Source organism: Aquarana catesbeiana, linkage group LG11, assembly GCF_042186555.1.
Source record: "Aquarana catesbeiana isolate 2022-GZ linkage group LG11, ASM4218655v1, whole genome shotgun sequence".
Taxonomy (NCBI): Eukaryota; Metazoa; Chordata; class Amphibia; order Anura; family Ranidae; genus Aquarana; species Aquarana catesbeiana.
This window is the reverse complement of record NC_133334.1, coordinates 264,094,454-264,115,050: the sequence shown is the minus strand read 5'-3', so window position 1 is coordinate 264,115,050 and position 20,597 is coordinate 264,094,454. Positions and strand designations below refer to the sequence as shown.

At 45.4% G+C, this 20,597-nt stretch overlaps 1 protein-coding gene across 2 annotated transcripts in view; it reads right to left on the bottom strand.

Moving 5' to 3' along the window:
* The window catches only part of SLC7A10 (solute carrier family 7 member 10), a 143,597-nt gene that overhangs the window by 61,240 nt on the left and 61,760 nt on the right, over positions 1-20,597 (bottom strand). Inside the window, exon 1 of one of the 2 annotated variants that reach the window (XM_073605780.1) lies at positions 4,645-5,064. The exons of the other annotated variant lie outside the window; for it this stretch is intronic. Within the exon in view, the coding sequence (XP_073461881.1) occupies positions 4,645-4,810 (166 nt within the window). The 5' untranslated portion in view covers positions 4,811-5,064. Of the gene's footprint in view, positions 1-4,644; positions 5,065-20,597 lie in introns of those variants that run through there. 2 annotated transcript variants of the gene reach the window in all.

The window sequence follows — 20,597 nt, the reverse complement described above, 5'->3', positions numbered from 1 at the left end:
TCATATTATTTTTACTACTGATGTAGCACCCTGATATTTAGGCAGGGTTGCTAGCAAATTTATCTGCCAGGTATAGTTGCCTTGGCCAATTGAAAGGAGATCAATTGATTCCACCCTAATTCTGGAATTGCTGCACTTCTCTCTTCTGTCACTAGATGGCCGGGTATCTGGTGGCATTAGATAAGACAAGGGCATTGCAAGAACAGATTAGGAATAGATGGGGTATTTTAGTCAATGGGCAGGGATCTTCATGGGTCCCTTGGCCTGCTGGGAGAGCCTATTTATTTGGGTGAGGTCAGGTGATTGGGGTTCTGTGCCACCTGGACGGCTGTCTGGGTGGACGTGTGTTGTATTGCCCCGGGCTGCTAGGCCAGAGCCTGAGGCCTATCCCAGGGACATCTGGCTGCTAGGCTGTCTGAGGGCCTATCCAGAAGCAAGAGAGCAGCGCAGGGTTGGGACTGCGGGCTTGCAATCCAACCAACAGTAACTGTTCTGTCGGCCGGAGAACCCGTCATGGTCGGAGGTAGAGGGGAAGCTGTCGCCACTAAGGGACCATCATCCTTATTACCAGGGACCACAGTGAGTAGCTGAAGCAGGTACCAGAGCAGTATTCTCACCAACCGGGGACGGTGAAGAATTGGGGAATTCAGCAGAGGTCAAGCCAGGGACCCAACCAGCAAGGGTGAAGCTTGCAGAGCAGTCTTGTGTGCCAAGCCAGGGACCGAGCAGGCCAGTGGGGTGACGCTTGAGGAGTATCTGTGAGTGCCAGGCTATGGACCCAGCAGGGACACGGGGGTGACGCTTGAGGAAGATACTACAGTGAGAAGATTGGAAGAGCTCAGGAGATCCAGTGGCAGTGGATCAGCGGGTCTAGGTGATGGACTGGGAGCTCAGTTGAGTGAAGATCGAAAGAGGAGATTGTGGAAGAAGTGAAAGAATTCATTGCAACCTTTTTTAGAAACTGTTCATGATTGTTGCCATAGGAGACCACATGTCTACACATGCAGATGTGGTGTCTTGCTGGATGCCTTTCCCTGCATGACAGTCATCATCCTGTAGAGGTCTCGGAGTCTGCTAATTAACATTGCCACTACTAAAATGTGTCCTGGCCCTAACCCTCTCTCCCACAGTTCTGTTTAAGAGAAAACGGGTCTCTTTACATTTAAGAAGCTCTGCAGTCTATAGATGCAACACAGAGACAGAACTGTACAGAGCTCATACCATAGTCACCATACCTATCCCTCATTCTAGAGTCTACCTAGCTTACAGTGTGAGCTCTGCTGTCCATAGACACAGTACAAACATGGCTCCCAACTGTCCCTGATTTTGGGGGACTGTCCCTGATTTGGAGCAATGTCCCTCTGTCCCTCATTCCTCCTCATTTGTCCCTCATTTTGGTCCGATCTATATAATTGTATATAAAATGCCCCTTTTGATCGATCAAAAAGTGTTTTCCAATACTAAACCTTTCATCTAATTTCTAAATTGCTGCATTTGTAAATTCCAAAAGCCAATATAAAGGAATAGTAGTGGTAAAAAAAAAAAGCACTCGTGGTGGAAAAACCAATCTTGTTTTTTATACAATTCTCCTTTAAGGGGGCGTGGCAAGGGGTGTGTCCTATGCCTGCATACTTTTGCTGATAGGTGTCCCTCATTCCCATCTCAAAAAGTTGGGAGGTATAGCTAAACCTTTCATCCAATTTCTAAATTGCTGCATTTGTATGTTTCAAAAGCCAATATAAAGGAATAGTAGTGGTAAAAAAAAAAAAAAAGCGATTGTGAATTTAACTAATCATTTTTTGTGTGTATAATTCTCCTTTAAGGGGGCGTGGCAAGGGGTGTGTCCTATGCCTGCATACTTTTGCTAATAGGTGTCCCTCATTCCCATCTCAAACAATTGGGAAGTTTGGTACAAATACAGAACTGTACAGAACTCAAACCAATATGACTGCTGCAGTTCCTATTAGTACGATGTGTTCTATACTATTGCTGTGGGAACTCTTCAATTTACTAACAGGGATAGAACTGTACAGAGCTCATACCAGGATTACTAATCTAATCCCCAGTGCTTGTTTTTATATTACGTGCCATTATTTACAGCTGCAGCGGGACCTCTCCTATATACAGTACTGATACACTGCTGGGAGATAACTGAACAGAGCTCATACCAGCTTTACTTACCTAACTCAGGAGCACGTGTTTATTAAAAATGGTATAGAGCTGCGGGGTGATCTCTCCTATATATATACACTGAACAGAGCTCATACCAGGATTAATGATCTAACACAAGAGCACTAGTTTCTACAAAGTGCTATAATGCCGCAGAGTGATCTCTTATACTGTATAAACTGGCACACTGCATGGAGATAACTGAACAGAGCTCATATCAACATTACTTATCTAACCCGCGAGCACTGGTTATTACAAGCGATATACTGCGGCAGAGAGATTTTTTCGAAATACTGTCAGACTACATGGAGATTACTGAACAGAGCTCATACTAGCTTTACTTATCTAACTCAAGAGCACTGTGTAGGGCTGCCACCTGTCCGGGATTCACCCGGACAGTTCGGGTTTGCAACCATGTGTCCGGGTTTCAGACTGCCTGAAACCCGGACACATTATTCAGACTGGACTATGGCTTCCCAGCAGGGTTGCTGGCTGCAGTTGTCTAAGCTGAGAGTGTCTGTTACACTCTCTTTTACACCGCACAAAGCCAGCGCTAACAATCCCCCCCCCACATAGACACACAAACAGGAGAGGAGAAAGGGGTCGATCTGCACCTCTTACTCCCTCCCCTACCCCTGTGTCTGTGTCTGCCCACACTCCAATACCCGGTGCTGTGCCTCAGTGGGGGCTGGAAATTTGAAGTCCAGCAGCCTCAGATGCATCTGGATGAGAGCTGCTGACTGCCAAGGGGTGAGTGAGCTCACCATCCATCCCTGTCTGTGACTGAAGTCTCCCCCCTTCTCTCTCCTGCCTCTGAGTGAGTACACTAAGGTAAATCGGGGTTCTCAGAGCACCCCTTACATCAGAGTTCTCCTTTACACCAGAAGCCACAGTGTTCCCCCTTACACCAAAGTCCTCTCCGTACATCAGAGTTCTCAGTGTTCCCCCTTAAATCAGGGTTCCCAGAGCATCCCTTATGTCAGAGTCCCCAGAGTTCTCCCTTACATCAGAGTCTGCAGAGTCCCCCCTTACAGTGAAAGGGAACTCTGCGAGTTCAGATGTAAAAGGTGAACTCTGTGGACTCTGATGTAAAGGAGGACTCTTGTTATTAACTTCATATAATTAGAAATGTTATTTAATAGCAAAATATATGTATAATTTATACTATAGAAAAAAAAATATTGCTGTGCGCCGCTAAAGTGTTCGGGTTTGACTTGAAGAAAAGGTGACAACCCTAGAACTGTGGCACATTGCTGCAGAGTGTCCTCTCCTATATACTGTAATGCCCCGTACACACGGTCGGACTTTCCGACGGAATATGTGCGATCGGAGCTTGTTGTCGGAAATTCCGACCGTGTGTAGGCTCCATCTGACTTTTTCCATCGGAATTTCCAACACACAAAGTTTGAGAGCAGGCTATAAAATTTTCCGACAACAAAATCCGATCTTTTAAATAAAGAGATGAAAGCTATTGGCCACTGCCCCGTTTATAGTCCCGACGTACGTGTTTTACGTCACCGCGTTCAGAACGATCGGATTTTCCGACAACTTTGTGCGACCGTGTGTATGCAAGACAAGTTTGAGCCAACATCCGTCGGAAAAAATCCTAGGATTTTGTTGTCGGAATGTCCGATCAATGTCCGACCGTGTGTACGGGGCATTAGACTACAGGGAGATAACTGAACAGAGCTCATACTGACATTACTTATCTAACCCATGAGCATTATTTTCTTACATGGTGATATAATGCTGCGGAGTGACCTCTCCTCTATACTGCCCCCTGCAGGGAGATAACTGAACAGAGCTCATCCCATAGTAATACAGTCCTACTGTCTGGTCTGTATTCACTCCTGTCTGCTGACACATAACTGTATGAGGCTCATACCACTTTCACCACTTTCACCATTCAATTTTGACAAAAGGCTGCAGATTACCTTATAGCGGGGATATGCAATTAGCGGACCTCCAGCTGTTGCAAAACTACAAGTCCCATCATGCCTCTGCCTCTGGGTGTCATGCTTGTGGCTGTCAGAGTCTTGCAATGCCTCATGGGACTTGTAGTTCTGCAACAGCTGGAGGTCCGCTAATTTCATATCCCTGCTTTATAGGAAACCCGCCGGAAGCCAAACACCCGTCTCAGAAGTGTTTGATGGAAGCTGCCTTTCTGGGTCAGTAAAACTATGGTTCAGCTTCACCGTGAGCAAGGAGACAGCCCCAGAGACCAGCATTGGGATGGGGGGGGGGGGCACAGAACCGTGCCTCTGAGACAAGGGGGTCGTTTGGCGACCCTTTAAACATTTTGTAGTGTTTTTGGGCTTAAGCTGGGTGCTGCATGCGATAAGCGAAGCGACCAATCAGAATCTTTCTGTGCACAGGTCCGATTTCAGCGGTGGCACCTGTGGCCGACGCATTTGGTACCCGCCCCCCCTTTGAATAAAACTGCCCGTGGAAGAGGTGATGCCGCGATTTTCTTACCTATGATGATGGCACAGGCGCTCACCAGCCCGATCTCCTTTTTTAGAGTCACTTTCTCTGCGCCGGCATCCTGGCTCGGCGGGGCGTCGGGCAGGTGCGGCGTCGGTGCCTTTGCGCCGTGCCCCGGACTGCTGTTTGTGGTCTTGATCTGGTCCTCCCCTGCCATGGCTCCAGCGTCCCGGAATTCCTCCTACCCAGATCGGCTTCCCTGCGGTGCCCCTCCTCGCGAAGTCCTCTCCTGGAAACAGACCCTGCGCGTTGTGCCCGGGCGCCTTCCCGCAAAGCATACAGTGGCAGCACACAGCCTGGCACGCACACACACCGAGTGCCCCTTCACATGCCGCTTCGCACAGCCAGTGTCCGGGGCCAGGAGGAGGGTCTGCAGACGCGCTCGGCTCTTAAAGACACCGAGCTCCCATCTGTGCCCTCCCCCCCCCCTCCTCCCTCCCTTCCCCCCCCCCTCCTGAAAAAAACTTCATTATAATCTTTTAGCAGTTAATGCAAATATTTTCTGCACTAAGGTATTTAGCTGCACCGCAGGGCTCCGCGGCAAAATCCACGCTAATCTTCATTATATTGGTCAGGCTCTGCAAAATGCAACATTCCTCAAGGGGGGTCAACCCCTGAACTGGGTGACATTTAGTTTGCGTAACCCTTCGCCTTTCTTTTTTTTCCCTTATAGGAAACCCCATTTTCACCCTTTTTTTCAACCCCCCCCCCATCTCCATGCTGCTGATCTCCTCCAGTCACTTTCAGCCACTTCCTGTCTACATGCACTCTCGTCCGGATCGGCTTCCTGATGGTGACAGCGGTGGAAGGCGCGGACGTAAGGTGCGTCGGCACGGCCGCTTGCAGTCTCCACCAGCACGAGAACGCACCCTGAAAGACCGATGTCACCTTGTAACAGGAAATGCCTGAAAAAAGAACCTTCATGGCCGGATCACCAGAGATTATATTAGCCAAATGACCTCTGGAAGATTTACCCCCTCCTCCCTTCACGGCCAGGCCATTTTTTTCGCGATACGGCACTGCGTTACTTTAACCGCTTCAGCCCCGGACCATTTGGCTGGCCAAAGACCAGAGCACTTTTTTGCGATTCGGCACTGCGTCGCTTTAACTGACACTTGCGCGGTCGTGGCTCCCAAACAAAATCGACATCCTTTTTTTCCCCACAGATAGAGCTTTCTTTTGGTGGTATTTGATCACCTCTGCGGTTTTTATTTTTTTCACTATGAGCAAAAAAATAGGGACAATTTTGAAAAAAAAACACATTATTTTTTACTTTTTGCTATAATAAATATCCCCAAAAAATATACAAAACATTTTTTTTCTTCAGTTTAGGTCGATACGTATTCTTCTACATATTTTTGGTGAAAAAAATCGCAATAAGCGTTTATTGATTGGTTTGCGCAAAAGTCATAGTGTCTACAAAATAGGGGATAGTTTTAAGCCATTTTTATTAATAATTTTTTTTTATTAGTAATGGCGGCGATTAGCGATTTTTATCGTGACTGTGACATTATGGCGGACAGATCGGACACTTTTGGCGCGATTTTGGGACCATTCACATTTATACAGCGATCAGTGCAATTAAAAATGCATTGGTTACTGTGTAAATGTGACTAGCAGTGAAGAGGTTAACCACTAGGTGGCGCAGTGTGTCCTAGGGAGTGATTCTAACTGTGGGGGGGAGGGGCTTTGTGTGACACGACACTGATCACCGCTCCCGATTACAGGGAGACGTGATCAGTGTCCTGTCACTAGGCAGAATGGGGAAATGTTTGTTTACATTAGCATCTCCCTTCTTTCTCACCGTGAGACGATCGCGGGTATCCCCGCGGACATCGGGCCCGCGGGACCTGCGATCACACTCACGGAGCTCCCGGCAGGCACGCGCGCCCGCAAGCCGCCTCTTAAAGGGCAACGTACAGGTACTTGATTCTGCCTGTACGTGCCCTTCTGCCGCAGTATATCTGCGTGAGGCAGTCGGGAAGCGGTTAACTGACAATTGCGCGGTCATGTGACGCTGTACTCAAATAAAATTTATGTCCTTTTTTTTCCCACAAAGGGATTTGTTCAATTTGCCGTTTTTATTTTTTGAGCTATAAACAAAAAAAGACCGACCATTTTGAAAACAATATATATTCTTTTTACTTTCTGTTATAAAACATATGAAATAAAAAAAAAATAGAAAAAAATAAATAAAATTTCTTCATAAATTTAGGGGAAATATATATTCTGCTAAATGTTTTTGGTAAAAAAAATCCCAATAAGCAATAGATGACCTGATCGGTCATCTCCGGTCAGCCCTGGCCCTCGCCCGGGGCTTCCGCGGGATTTTTTGGCCGTTTTTTATTTTTGGCGCTATAAACAAAAAAAGACAGACAATTTTGAAAAAAAAATATATTCTTTTTACTTTCTGCTATAAAACATATGAAATAAAAAAATAGAAAAAAAAATAAATAAAATTTGTTCATAAATTTAGGGGCAATATATATTCTGCTAAATGTTTTTGGTAAAAAAAATCCCAATCAATGTATATTGATTGGGATTTTTTTACCGTTTCTATTTTTTGCGCTATAAACAAAAAAAGACCGACAATTTTGAAAAAAAATATATTCGTTTTACTTTTTGCTATAAAACATATGAAATAAAAAAATAGAAAAAAATAAATAACATTTCTTCATAAATTTTAGGGCAATATGTATTCTGCTAAATGTTTTTGGTAAAAAAATCCCAATAAGCGTATGTATATTGATTGGGATTTTTTTGCCATTTTTATTTTTTGCGCTATAAACAAAAAAAGACCGACAGTTTTGAAAAAAATATATTCTTTTTACTTTCTGCTATAAAACATATCCAATAAAAAAATAGAAAAAAAGAAATAAAATGTCTTCATAAATTTAGGGCAATATATATTCTGCTAAATGTTTTTGGTAAAAAAATCCCAATAAGCATATATTGATTGGTTTGCGCAAAAGCTATAGCATCTACAAACTATGAAATATTTTTTATTAATTAGTTCATTAATTTTTTTCTACTAGTAATGGTGGTGATCAGTGACTTATAGCGGGACTGCGATATTGCGGCAGACATTCTGACACTAACTGACTGAGTCAGTCACTAACTGACTGAGGGATCAGTGACACTAAGACCCCTTTCACACTGGGGCCTCGGCCGTGTTAGCGATAAAGCTTTAGCGCTGTTTAGGCGGCGCTTTTTGGCCGTTAGCGGCGCTGCCCATTCACTTTAATAGGCTGGGCATTTGGGAGAGCTCCCAAACCGCCCCAAAGATGCAGCTTGCAGGACTCTTCCTAACGTTCCGCAAGCGCACCACCCCAGTTTGAAAAGACACACGGAAACTAATGGGAAAGCGGTTTTCAGGCGCTATTTAGAGGCTATTTCTAGCGCTAAAATGCCTGAAAACCGTCTTAGTGTGAAAGGGGTCTAATACAGTGATCAGTGCTAAAAAAAATATGTACTATCACTGTACTAATGACACTGGCTGGGAAGGGTTTAACATCTAGGTGCGATTAAAGGGTTAACTCTGTGCCTAGCCAGTGTTTATGTGAACAGTGTGAGGTGCTTTTACTAGAGGAAGAGATGAAATGTATTCCCTGCTTTGCAGGGACACCATAGATGTTCACAGCCTATTGCATTGGGGTGTGCACACCAAAGCTCTAACACATACAGTGCCTCACAAAATAAGTACACCCCTAAGTGAAAATGTCCAAATCGGGCCCAATTAGCCATTTTCCCTTCCCGGTGTCATGTGACTCGTTAGTGTTACAAGGTCTCAGGTGTGAATAGGGAGCAGGTGTGTTAAATTTGGTGTTATCGCTCTCACTCTCTCATACTGGTCACTGCAAGTTCAACATGGCACCTCATGGCAAAGATCTCTCTGAGGATCTGAAAAAAAAGGAATTGTTCCTCTACATAAAGATGGCCTAGGCTATAAGAAGATTGTCAAGACTCTGAAACTGAGCTGCAGCACGGTGGCCAAGACCATACAGCGGTTAAACAGGACAGGTTCCACTCAGAACAGGCCTTGCCATGGTCCACCAAAGGAGTTGAGTGCACGTGCTCAGCGTCATATCCAGAGGTTGTCTTTGGGATATAGACATATGAGTGCTGCCAGCATTGCTGCAGAGGTTGAAGGGGTGGGGGGTCAGCCTGTCAGTGCTCAGACCATATGCCACACACTGCATCAAATTGGTCTGCATGGCTGTCATCCCAGAAGGAAGCCTCTTCTAAAGGTGATGCACAAGAAAACCTGCAAACAGTTTGCTGAAGACAAGCAGACTAAGGACATGGATTACTGGAACCATGTCCTGTGATCTGATGAGACCAAGATAAACTTATTTGTTCAGATGGTGTCAAGCGTGTGTGGTGGCAACCAGGTGAGGAGTACAAAGACAAGTGTGTCTTACCTACAGTCAAGCATGGTGGTGGGAGTGTCATGGTCTGGAGCTGCATGAGTGCTGCCGGCACTGGGGAGCTACAGATCATTGAGGGAACCATGAATGCCAACATGTACTGTGACATACTGAAGCAGAGCATGATCCCCTCCCTTCAGAGACTGGGCCACAGGGCAGTATTCCAACATGATAACGACACCAAACACACCTCCAAGATGACCACTGCCTTGCTAATGAAGCTAAAGGTAAAAGTGATGGACTGGCCAAGAATGTCTCCAGACCTAAACCCTATTGATCATCTGTGGGACATCCTCAAACAGAAGGTGGAGGAGCGCAAGGTCTCTAACATCCACCAGCTCTGTGATGTCATCATGGAGGAGGGGAAGAGGACTCCAGTGATAACCTGTGAAGCTCTGGTGAACTCCATGCCCAAGAGGGTTAAGGCAGTGCTGGAAAATAATGGTGGCCACACAAAATATTGACACTTTGGGCCCAATTTGGACATTTTCACTTAGGGGTGTACTCACTTTTGTTGCCAGCGGTTTAGACATTAATGGCTGTGTGTTGAGTTATTTTGAGGGGACGGCAAATTTACACTGTTATACAAGCTGTACACTCACTACTTTACATTGTAGCAAAGTGTCATTTCTTCAGTGTTGTCACATGAAAAGATAAAAAAAAAAAAAAAAAATGTGAGGGGTGTACTCACTTGTGTGAGATACTGTAAGTGTGTGTGTATATACAGTATACTGACGGTGTCAGTAGATTTATTTTTATTATTTTACTTTTTATTATTTTTTGCAATTTTTTTTTTATTATTTTTTTTTTTTTTTTTACAATTTTTCTAGGAGCCCAGTTAGGGGGCTTTGGTGAAATATCAGGGGTCTAAAAGGGAGAAATCTGCCCCACACACCTGGCACACCCTGTGCGCACACCCATGAGGGACACAAATTTCATCTCTTCCCTCCTGTTAGAACAGTGTTCTGTCTTGTTTACATAGGCAGACTTGCCATTCTGCCTCTCTGCTGGATGATCGGCGGGTGTCGGAGGACATCGAGTTTTTCCACAATTGTCAGTTTATTTTTTGTTTAGAGCGTAAAAAATAAAAACCCGCAGAGGTGATCAAATGCCGGCCAAAAGAAAGCTCTATTTGTGGGAAAAAAAAGGACATCAATTTTGTTTAGGTACAGCGTCGCACGACTGCGCAATTGTCAGTTAAAGTAACACAGTGCCGTACCTCTAAAAATGGCCTGGTCATGAAGGGGGGTAAATCTTCCGGAAGTCAAGTGGTTAATGCGCTGCACATTAGCACCAATGGGTGGGTAAGGTTTTAGCGCACACTCCCAGCACAGTGACCGAGCTGTCAAAGACAGCTCTTGGTCTCTAGCAATGATTGGGAGCCAGCTGGACTGGCTTCCAATCATGTGACCACTGTGACAGCCAATCACAGCGGTCACGTGATCGAGACCTTCCCACCCTCCTCCCCCCGGGCATAATAGCCCAGTTACAGAGAAGCTACGGCTGGGTGTCAAGAGGTTAATAATATATATTCGGCAGCATGTCCATTTTAAATGGACTACTGTAAAGTAGAAATCCCACAAAAGTAGAAGATAAAATAGAAAGCTCTTTTGTTCCTCTGCAGTACCTGTCTCTGCCACTAGATGTCCTCAGCAACATTCAATTCCTGTGGAACCGCCCCCAGCCTGTGACTGGACAGTGAAAGGAGAAGCAGCGCAGTAATGAGCTCATCACGCTGTCACTCTGCTCTCTCCTCCTATCAACCTGATTTATTAACTGAGCAGAATTCATTTGTATCTTTTATATCTGCCTGAAGTTCTGCGTATCATTTACATGAAACCAGTATTGTAACATTCAGCTTCAATGCGCCAAGGAACGCCCACTCCTCCAGACTGACACCCACTGCTTGCTTTAGGGCTGAGGACTCTTGTGAGGAGTACTGAGGCCGGGTGCTGTGATGTTTTCAGGAAGCTATGTACAGCACCCTGCCGGCCCCTCCCTGCCGGCCCCTCCCACCAGCCATGATCTGCCTGCATTGCATAGAGAAGCACAGAGACCCCGTGATGACATCACTGGGTTTACAATTAGATCTGCAATGAAAACAGAGGGGTCTTATTGAAAAATGTTATTAGCATGTTGATAAAGGGGGGGGAACCAGGGACGGCAAAAATGAAACATGAACCCCTTGATGTATACATGTGGTCCTGTTAAAACAACGTACTGCACTGAGAGTGTGCGTCCAGCACGGCAGCCGCGGAAACCGGAAAGGTCCGGATGAATACCAGCGATTGGGAGCTTTCCGATCATGTGACAGCCAATCACAGTAGTCGTGTGATCCAAATGCCCCCCCTTCCACCTCCTGGCTTTTAGAACCATTAAAGGGCCGGTAGGCGGTCGGTGGGAAGAGGTTAAACGGCAGCTTCATCCCTTTTGCTGTGTCCACTTCCTGTTGATCAGCTTCAGTGAGGTCCAAAAATAACATTTAAGGTCTAATAGACCCTTGACTTCTCCTTAAAGAGGAACTGCATTCCGCTCACATAATTTGTAATAAAATCATCTTGGCCATTCTTAAGCTTCCCTCCAACCACTTTGCATATTATTTTATATATACTGTGATTCTGTACTTGACAAATATGCTGCAGAAATCTCCCGCCACTGAGTCTGTCTGCAGCCATTTTAACTGTGGGCAGCTGAAGCTGCTGCCTGTTCACTTCCTGGATTTACACAGACACACAAAGGCACACCTCCAGCTGTGCAGCTCTCATTGGTCCTCTTATGACTCATCCCCCCCTTTCCAATCCTGGCAAACTCTCAGGAGAGTGAGAGAGAGAGAGTTGTGTATGATGTCATAAGCCTAGGCTAATGACCAGACAGGAAACAGGAAGTGGGCTGTATAAGGGATTTACTGGCAGAATAAAAATGTTTTACTATCCAAAGTTAAAACAACAACAAGGGCAGAAGATTTAATAGATGGAAAGATGAAAAAATGACTGAAGGTTCAGTTTTAAAGAGGGCCTGTCTTTTTCATTATGCTATCACATAGGGGGCCATTATCATAAAGGGCTACTGCCATGTATGTTTTAGCAATAAAGCTAAGTGAAAAAAAGGTTTTAAAAAATAACAATAATAAACAATATTGTTTATTTGATGTATAAACAATAAATATAACAATAATAAAACAATATAACAGTAATATTTATAACAATAAAATGATAATAATAATAATAATATCAATAATATAACAATATAATAGTAATATTTTTAACAATAATAACAATAATAATAATAAAAATATAACAATAATATAACAATATAATAGTAATATTTTTAACAATAATAACAATAATAATAATAAAAAATATAACAATAATATAACAATATAATAATAATAATAATAATAAAAATAATAATAATAATAATAATAAATATAATAATATAAAAATAATAATAAATATTAACAATAATTATTAACACATATGCACATATCTATCTAAACTCACATGTCAGGTGCGCCTACGTACAAGAAGCAAGTAATGAGCTACACATATTAAAGCGTTGCCATGCGTGCCAGAGTCCACTATTGCGACCTGAAAATCGCATGATTTTTGATGCGACTTGAAGCAACGCCTGTGTACTTTTGAGGTCTAGACCTCAAGTCGCATCAAAGTGGGACCAAAGTAGTGCAGGGACTACTCTGAAGTCGCTGCGACTTGAAGTCACACAGATATGAACGGTACTCATTGGAAATCATGGGGTACGACTTGTCATGCGGCTTTGCAGTCCCAAGTTGCATGACAAGTCTCACAGGTGGAAATGTAGCCTTAGCCCAGGTTCACACTGAGCTGCGGGAATGAAGCACAATTTCACTTCCGCACATCAGTCCCGATTTCGGCGGCGATTTCACAGACATCTGTGCGGGTTTTTGCACAGATGTCAAGGGAAATCGCACCCCGAAATCGCAAAAAGTAGTACAAAAATGACTTTTTGAGATGGGTGCGGCGCCGCAAATGCAGGGCGGTGCCAATTGCCGCCAATTGGACATGCGATTTGACTCAGGGATGTGAATCAGGGCTAAGACAGGCATTTCAACATGTATGTGACTTTGGAAGTGAAAGGGTTAAATCATATGGGGGCAACATCTGGTACAAATCAGAGGAGCTGCACAGCGACAGCTGCAGGCTGTATATCAGCCATTCCGCCTCGACCAATCGGTTTTTAACGTGAGATTTTGGCACCAATTTCTTGGCACGCTGTACAGTAGCAGTTTTTTTTTTTTCAGGATTGTTTTGTGAAGAAATGAGCGGAGAAATTGTCTTAAAGTGACTCAGTCACTTTATAAACAAATCACTTCCTATGTCCACTCTGAAACGTTTCGAAAATAGTTTTTTTAAACCGGCGTTTGATGTCTAGCGGCTCTCTATGAAATCCTGAGATTTGACATGGCGGTGTTACCGGGGGGGGGGGTGGGGGTGGGGGATGGAGCACAGGAAGGAAGAGGTTAATTGTCCCCTCTTTCTTCTCTCCCGGCTTCATAACTGGCACAAATGTTTCTTTAACGCCCTCAAAACAAGGAGGCGAACACAAAGCGGGGTATGAATGGGGGCCATTCTCCGCGGCGCCCTCCCCTCCCCGGCGCGGAGGCATTTTGGCCCTCTTGGACGTGACACAATTCTTCCTTTGTTTTAGGATCGTGCCTCCGCTGTGACAAAATGTTACGTCTGACCGTCAGTACCTCGGATTCAGAGAACGCGGATCCATGTCATCAAGCGAGAGACTTCAGAGCGGAGCAGTATGGAAGTCCCCCCCCCCCCCCCAGCAGTGACCCTCCAGCAATGATGGTTCATGCACTGAAATGAAAACGTTTGTCATTTCACAACATTGAAGTGGGAGTGAACCTCCATGCATACATTTTACCTATGCAGAGCCTTGAAAAAGTATTCATACCCCTTGAAGGGGCCTCACCTGCACCCGAGGCCAAGGTTACCCCCACCCCCCCTACCCCATCTCAGACTGGGGAGCTCCCTCGAAGGCCCCGACAGCCAAGCATTCCATCTCCAAGCTCTGAACAACTCCAACCCCACCCCAGCTGGGCTGACCATGGATATTTAAGGCCTGCCCCCTGCCAATCCAGGTTGGGAATCGGTCAAGGCTCCACAGAACACCCCAGGCAGCTCCACCTCTCCTCTCCTCCTCTCTTTCTAGAGTCTTCTAGAAAGAAGAGGGAGGTCTCAGTGATGCTGCCTGTGAGTCACCGGCTGCTACTCTGAACCACTCCCAGCCCAGACCAAGTTCAAAACAAACGGGCCTGGCTGCCAGCCAGGCCTGCCTAAATTTACCTACCCTACAAAAAAATCTCACTCTAGCACCTACCTATCTAGAGGATGTTACACACATAATTGTGAAGTGGAAGGAAAATGATAAATGGTTTTCAAAATTTTTTACAAATAAATATGTGAAAAGTGTGGCGTGCATTTGTATGGCGCCCCCTAAGTCAATCATTTGTAGAACCTCCTTTCGCTGCAAATACAGCTGCAAGTCTTTTTGGGGATGTCTCTACCAGCTTTGCACATCTAGAGAGGAACATTTTTGCCCATTCTTCTTTGCAAAATAGCTTAAGCTCTGTCAGATTGGATGGAGAGCGTCTGTGATCAGCAATTTTCAAGTCTTGCCACAGATTCTCAATTGGATTTAGGTCTGGACTTTGACTGGGCCATTCTAACACATGAATATGCTTTGATCTAAACCATTCCATTGTAGCTCTGGCTGTATGTTTAGGGTTGTTGTCCTGCTGGAAGGTGAACCTCCGCCCCAGTCTCAAGTCTTTTGCAGACTCCAATGGGTTTTCTTCTAAGATTGCCCTGTATTTCGCTCCATCCACCTTCCCATCAACTCTGACCAGCTTCCCTGTCACTGCTGAAGAAAAGAATCCCCACAACATGATGCTGCCACCACCATGTTTCACGGTGGGGACGATGTGTTTAGGGTGATGTGCAGTGTTAGTTTTCCGCCACACATAGCGTTTTGCTTTTAGGTCAAAAAGTTCAATTTTGGTCTCATCTGACCAGAGCACCTTCTTCCACATGTTTGCTGTTTCCTCCACATGGCTTCTCACAAACTGCAAACTGGACTTCTTATGATTTTCTTTCAATAATGTCTTTCTTCTTGTCACTCTTCCATAAAGCCCAGATTTGTGGAGAACACGACTAATAGTTGTCCTGTGGACAGATTCTCCCACCTGAGCTGTGGATCTCTGCAGCTCCTCCAGAGTTACCATGGACCTCTTGGCTGCTTCTCTGATGAATGCTCTCCTTGCCCGGCCGGTCAGTTTAGGTGGACGGCCATGTCTTGGTAGGTTTGCAGTTGTGCCATACTCTTTCCATTTTCAGATGATGGATTGAATAGAGCTCCGCGAGATGTTCAAAGCTTGGGATAATTACTAACCCTGCTTTAAACTTCTGCACAATTTTATCTCTGACCTGTCTGGTGTGTTCCTTGGCCTTTGGCAATTGGCTCCACTAGATTTTAGTTAGGGGTATCATTGTAAAGGGCAGTGCCATCTTAATAGCATCATGGGCCCCTGGGCAAAGTAATGCTATGGGGCCCCTACAAGCTTGCCCCAATTTACCCACCTACTCTCATGAATGAAAGTACAATATTTCTACTTTACAGCGTGTCACTTGCCACCCGTCCCCTGTCACCAGATTCAGAGCCCCTGTCACCAGATTCAGAGTGTCACTTGCCACCGGTTCCTTGTCACTCAGGCCATGCTGGCAGTTGTAATCCCCTGTCACTCAGGCCATGCTGGCAGTTGTAGTCCCCTATCAGTCAGGGCATGCTGCCTGTTGTAGTCCCCTGTCACTCAGGCCATGCTGGCAGTTGTAGTCCCCTATCAGACAGGGCATGCTGCCTGTTGTAGTCCCCTGTCACTCAGGCCATGCTGGCAGTTGTAGTCCCCTCTCACTCAGGCCATGATGCTGGCAGTTTTAGCCACTCACCTCTGCAGCTCTCTATCATTCTCCCAAGTCTTGGTGACAATGGGCTCCCTCACAGAGTTCTCCAATGCCCGCACCTGGAGTTCATGGTCTGCAGGGTGAGGATCCGGCTCGGGCACCGCGGGGGGTCACCACACTACTCTTGACCTTCCTTGGGACCCCCGACATCCACCCTCCTCAGTCCGCTGCGGAGCACCAATCTCCCCTGACCCCTCATGTCACTGCAATACCGCCGCTCTCTCATGGCCGGAGTCAGGAGGAGGGGCCAGGTGCCGCTCTTTGGTGGGCAGAGTCAGGAGGAGGGGCAGGGTGCCAGTCTCTAGTGGCTGGAGTCAGGTGGAGGAGCTGGTGTGGTAGGGCGGTGTCAGGGGAGGGGGCAGGGTGGCGCTCTGTTTGTGGGGCGGAGTCAGGAGGCTGAAAGCGAATATCACCCCGCCCATCCCCGACATCAGAAAGTGAATCTGACAGCTGCACTTATTAGTCCGGCTCTGATGGGGGCCCCACGGCCCATGCCCAGGGGTGCCCGCTCAGTATGATGGCCCTTCCTGGCTGGAGTCGCTGGGCAGGTGGGGGCCCCCCTGGCGAGTGGGGCCCCCGGGCAACTGCCCAGCGAGCCCATGTGAAAGGACGGCCCTGGTAAAGGGAGCTGAATACAAATGCCCCGCCACACTTTTCAGATATTTACTTAAAAAATATATTTACGTAAAAAAAAAATTTGAAAACCATTTATAATTTTCCTTCCACTTCACAATTATGTGCCACTTGGTGTTGGTCTATCACATAATATTCCAATAAAATACATTTATGTTTTTGGGTTTGTAACATGTAAAAATGTGGAAAATTTCAAGGGGTATGATTAATTTTTCAAGACGCTGTATTATTTTATTATTTACTATTATTTATCTGTTAATAAACTAATGTAGCAAATTCTTTTACCTGTTTTGTTTTAATGAGGACCTCCAAGGCCAAAGATAGCTGACATCCTTCAATAGGTGGTGGGTTATGAGGCATAGTGGGTGAAAAGATCGTGAAAGTCATTGGGTGTCGGACACTTCTTGGATGTAAAAGAGGTTTTATTTGTTTAACAGTCCTTTTTTATATTTTGCAAGAAAGAGGCTTAGGGCCAGGACAGATAGTAGCAAACTCAATTGGCAGACTCCGAGACTTCAATAGGAGAACAGCCGTGCAGAGAAAGGCCCCAGCAAGGCGCCAACAGTACTTAACAGTTCCTAGTTCAAATGTAACAGTTCTCTCAGCTTTACTACAACTTCTCCTTGTAGTTCTTCAGCCCCTTGAGCTCCTAGTCTCTCACTGGACCCTCTGATTCACTGACTCTGAATCAATGAGCTCCTCGAGGCTTTTGCGGTGGTATCTCCCTCAAGCGTCACCCACGCTTCCCTGCTAAGTCCCTAGCTTGGCACTCCAGATACTCCTCAAGCTTCACCCCTGCTAACCGGCTTGGTCCCTGGCTTGACACACAAGGTTGCTCTGCAAGAGTCTCCTCCGCTGGTTGGTTCAATAACTTGATCACCGCCTGAACTTTCCCGATTCTCCACCTTGCCCTTTCGGTGAGAATACTGCTCCAGTACTTGCTTCAGTTATTATTCACTGTGGTCCCTGGTAAAGGCGATTGGTTCCTTAGTGGCAACAGCTTCCCTTCTACCTCCGACCACGACAGGTTCTCGGGCCGGCAAAACCATCGCTTCTGGTTGGACTGCAAGCCGCAATCCCAACTCAGCACTGCTCTCCTACTTCTGGATAGGCCCTCACACAGCCTGGCAGCCAAATGCCCCCGGGATAGGCCCAATCTCCGGCCTAGCAGCCTGGGGCAGGCGACACAAGTCCACCCAGATGGCAGTCCAGGTGGCACACAGCATAGATCACCTGACTCTACCAGAATATATAGGTTCTCCCAGCAGGCTAAGGGATTCAAGAAAACCTCTGCCCATTGGCTGAAATATCCCATATACCCATAACTTGACCTTAAAGTGTCCCTCTCACGTATAATGCCACCAAGTGCCCGGCCACCTAGTGGCAGAAGAGAAAAGTACAACAAGGCTAAATTTAGGGAAAATAGGGATTTTAGGGATCTCTAACAACTATTCACGGAAGCTACTCCTGAAAAGGAATTTGGTGAGGAGCTCCCTGACTAAACTCCAGGGTGCTACACTAACAAGTAAAAACTAACAAGTAAAAACTAACAAGTAAAAAATTACATTAAAAGGCAATTCTTTAATAATAATAATGTATAACTAAAGGCAAAACTTTTTGGATAGAAGAGTTGAGAGGGATTAGAACGAACCCCTGTCAGGCTTTTGGGTTGTCACCAGACCAGAAATAGATAGGAAATCTTCCAATGGCGATACAAGTTCTGGTGACAACCAGGGATTCCATTCCCTTACTTTGCAGAGATTTGCTCTCATTTCCTGGTTTGTCTATGGGTCAGGAAGTAAAAAGGAAATCTCCCCAATGGGACAATAAAAGGTTACAAAAATACATATAATTAAAAAGTGCTTTTTATTGATAATTTTTTAAATTATTGTTTATTGTTATTATTTTAATAATAATTATTTTTCAGCTAATGAATTGAATAGTTAGAACCCCTGTCAGTTTTTTTTTTTACTTGCTGTCTATGTCCCACTGGGGATAGAGATGGTCAGAGACTGCAGATATACTGCAGGAGATGGTCAGAGATCAGAACAGGAAAAAGGGGCGGGGGGGGGGCACCAGGTCTGGTGACAACCATCTAAGAGGGAATTTTTCCTTTGCTGTAGAGATTTCCTCTCACTTCCTGTTGGGTCTATGGGACTGGAAGTAAAGGAAAATCTCCCCAATGGGACACAGACAGCAAAAAAAAAAACGGATGGGATTTAACCCTTCCCTAATTTATCCAAAACCAGAAGAGAATGTTTTGGCTTTGCATACACACAGTGCTGAATACAATGTAGATTTGTCAGATCAGATACACACACACATTTGGAGGGAATAGAGCAAGCGCGTTCCCTGCCACGAAGGTACGGAGGAGAGCGGGGAAGGTTGGATGAATGAATTGGCAGGCAGTGAAGCCAGCGTTCTTCTACACAGAGTGCCGGCTGCATAGCAACTGAACACAGGGAGCAGTGAAGCTTGCACCGTTTAACTTCACCGGTCTGCGGTGCACTCGTTTTCTGAATGAGTTCAAGCACGCTGCCATAATCGCATATTTCCAAACAGGCCATGGCGTGAAGTTGGATTTGGGGGGGGGGGGGGGGGGGGGCATTTATTATCCCGATGTGTGGGGTGGGTATGGTTCTATACATGTGGAGGTTCTGATATACATTATACAAGGAGGGTGAATTCTGCTCCATACCCCAGGCTGGCTGGAGTCAAATGTTAATCTGCACTTTATGTCCCCCCCGGACGGAAGGAAGTCACTGACACTGCCCAATGACACAGAAACATTAAAGGAACACTCCACTTTATTTATTTCTTCTGTGTGACTGGAGAGCGAGGAATTCCAGATGGAAAATGTTTTCTCTGTTTCCCTCTCTTCTCTCCTTCTCTCCTGTTCTATCTCCAGTTTTTTCTCTCATTTGTTTCTCTCCTTTTCAACTCTTCTCTCCTGTTCTATCAAACTCTCTCTCTCCTTCTCTTCTCCTTTTTTCACCTCTCCTCTTTTCCCTTCTCTTCTCACTCTTCTTTCTCTCCTTTTTATTCTCTTCTCCCCTTCTCTCTCATTCTCTCTCAGTTGTGTTCTCTCATTTGTTTATCTCTATTTACCTGTTGCATCCTGTCCTATCAAACTCTTTCTCTCAACTCTTCTCCTCTCCTGTTCTCACTCTCATTCTCTTCTCTCTTCTTTTTTATTTTCTTTCTCCCTACCCTTCCCTTACCATCTCTTCCCTTCTCTTTTTCTTTCTTTAATGTTGTCCTTCCTGTCTTATCAATCTCTCTTTCTCTCCATCGCTTCTCCTTCTCTCCTCTTCTCTTCTCATTCTCCTTCTCTCCTCTATTTTATTTTTTCTCTCCCCCCCTCCCATTCTCTTCTCTCTCACCCTTTTTCTCTTCTCTCCTATTTCATTTTATTTCTCTTCTATTTTCATCTTTATTTCTCTCATTTTTCTTATCTTATTTGTTTCTCTCTTTCATGTCTTTCCTCCTTTCCTCTCTTTTTCTCTCTCCATCTCTTCTTCTCTCCTTTTTTCATTCTCCTTCTCTCTCTCACCCTTTTTCTCTTCTATTTTCATCATCCTCTCCTCCCCTTTCTATTCCTCTTCTCTATTCTCCCTTCTTCTCTCCTCATCCTCTCCTGTACCTTCTATTTCTCTCACTACTCCTCCTCTCCTCTCCTTTCTCCCATCTCCTCTCTCCTCTCCCTTCTATTCTCCCTTCTATTCCTCTTCTCATCCTCTCCTCTACCTTCTCCTCTCCCTTCTCCTCTCCTCTCTTCCCTTCTCACTCTCCTTTTCCCTTCCCTTCTCTCCTTTTCCATTCCCTTCTCTTCTCTCCTTTTCCCTTCCCCTCTCTCCCTTTCTCTTCTCTTTTC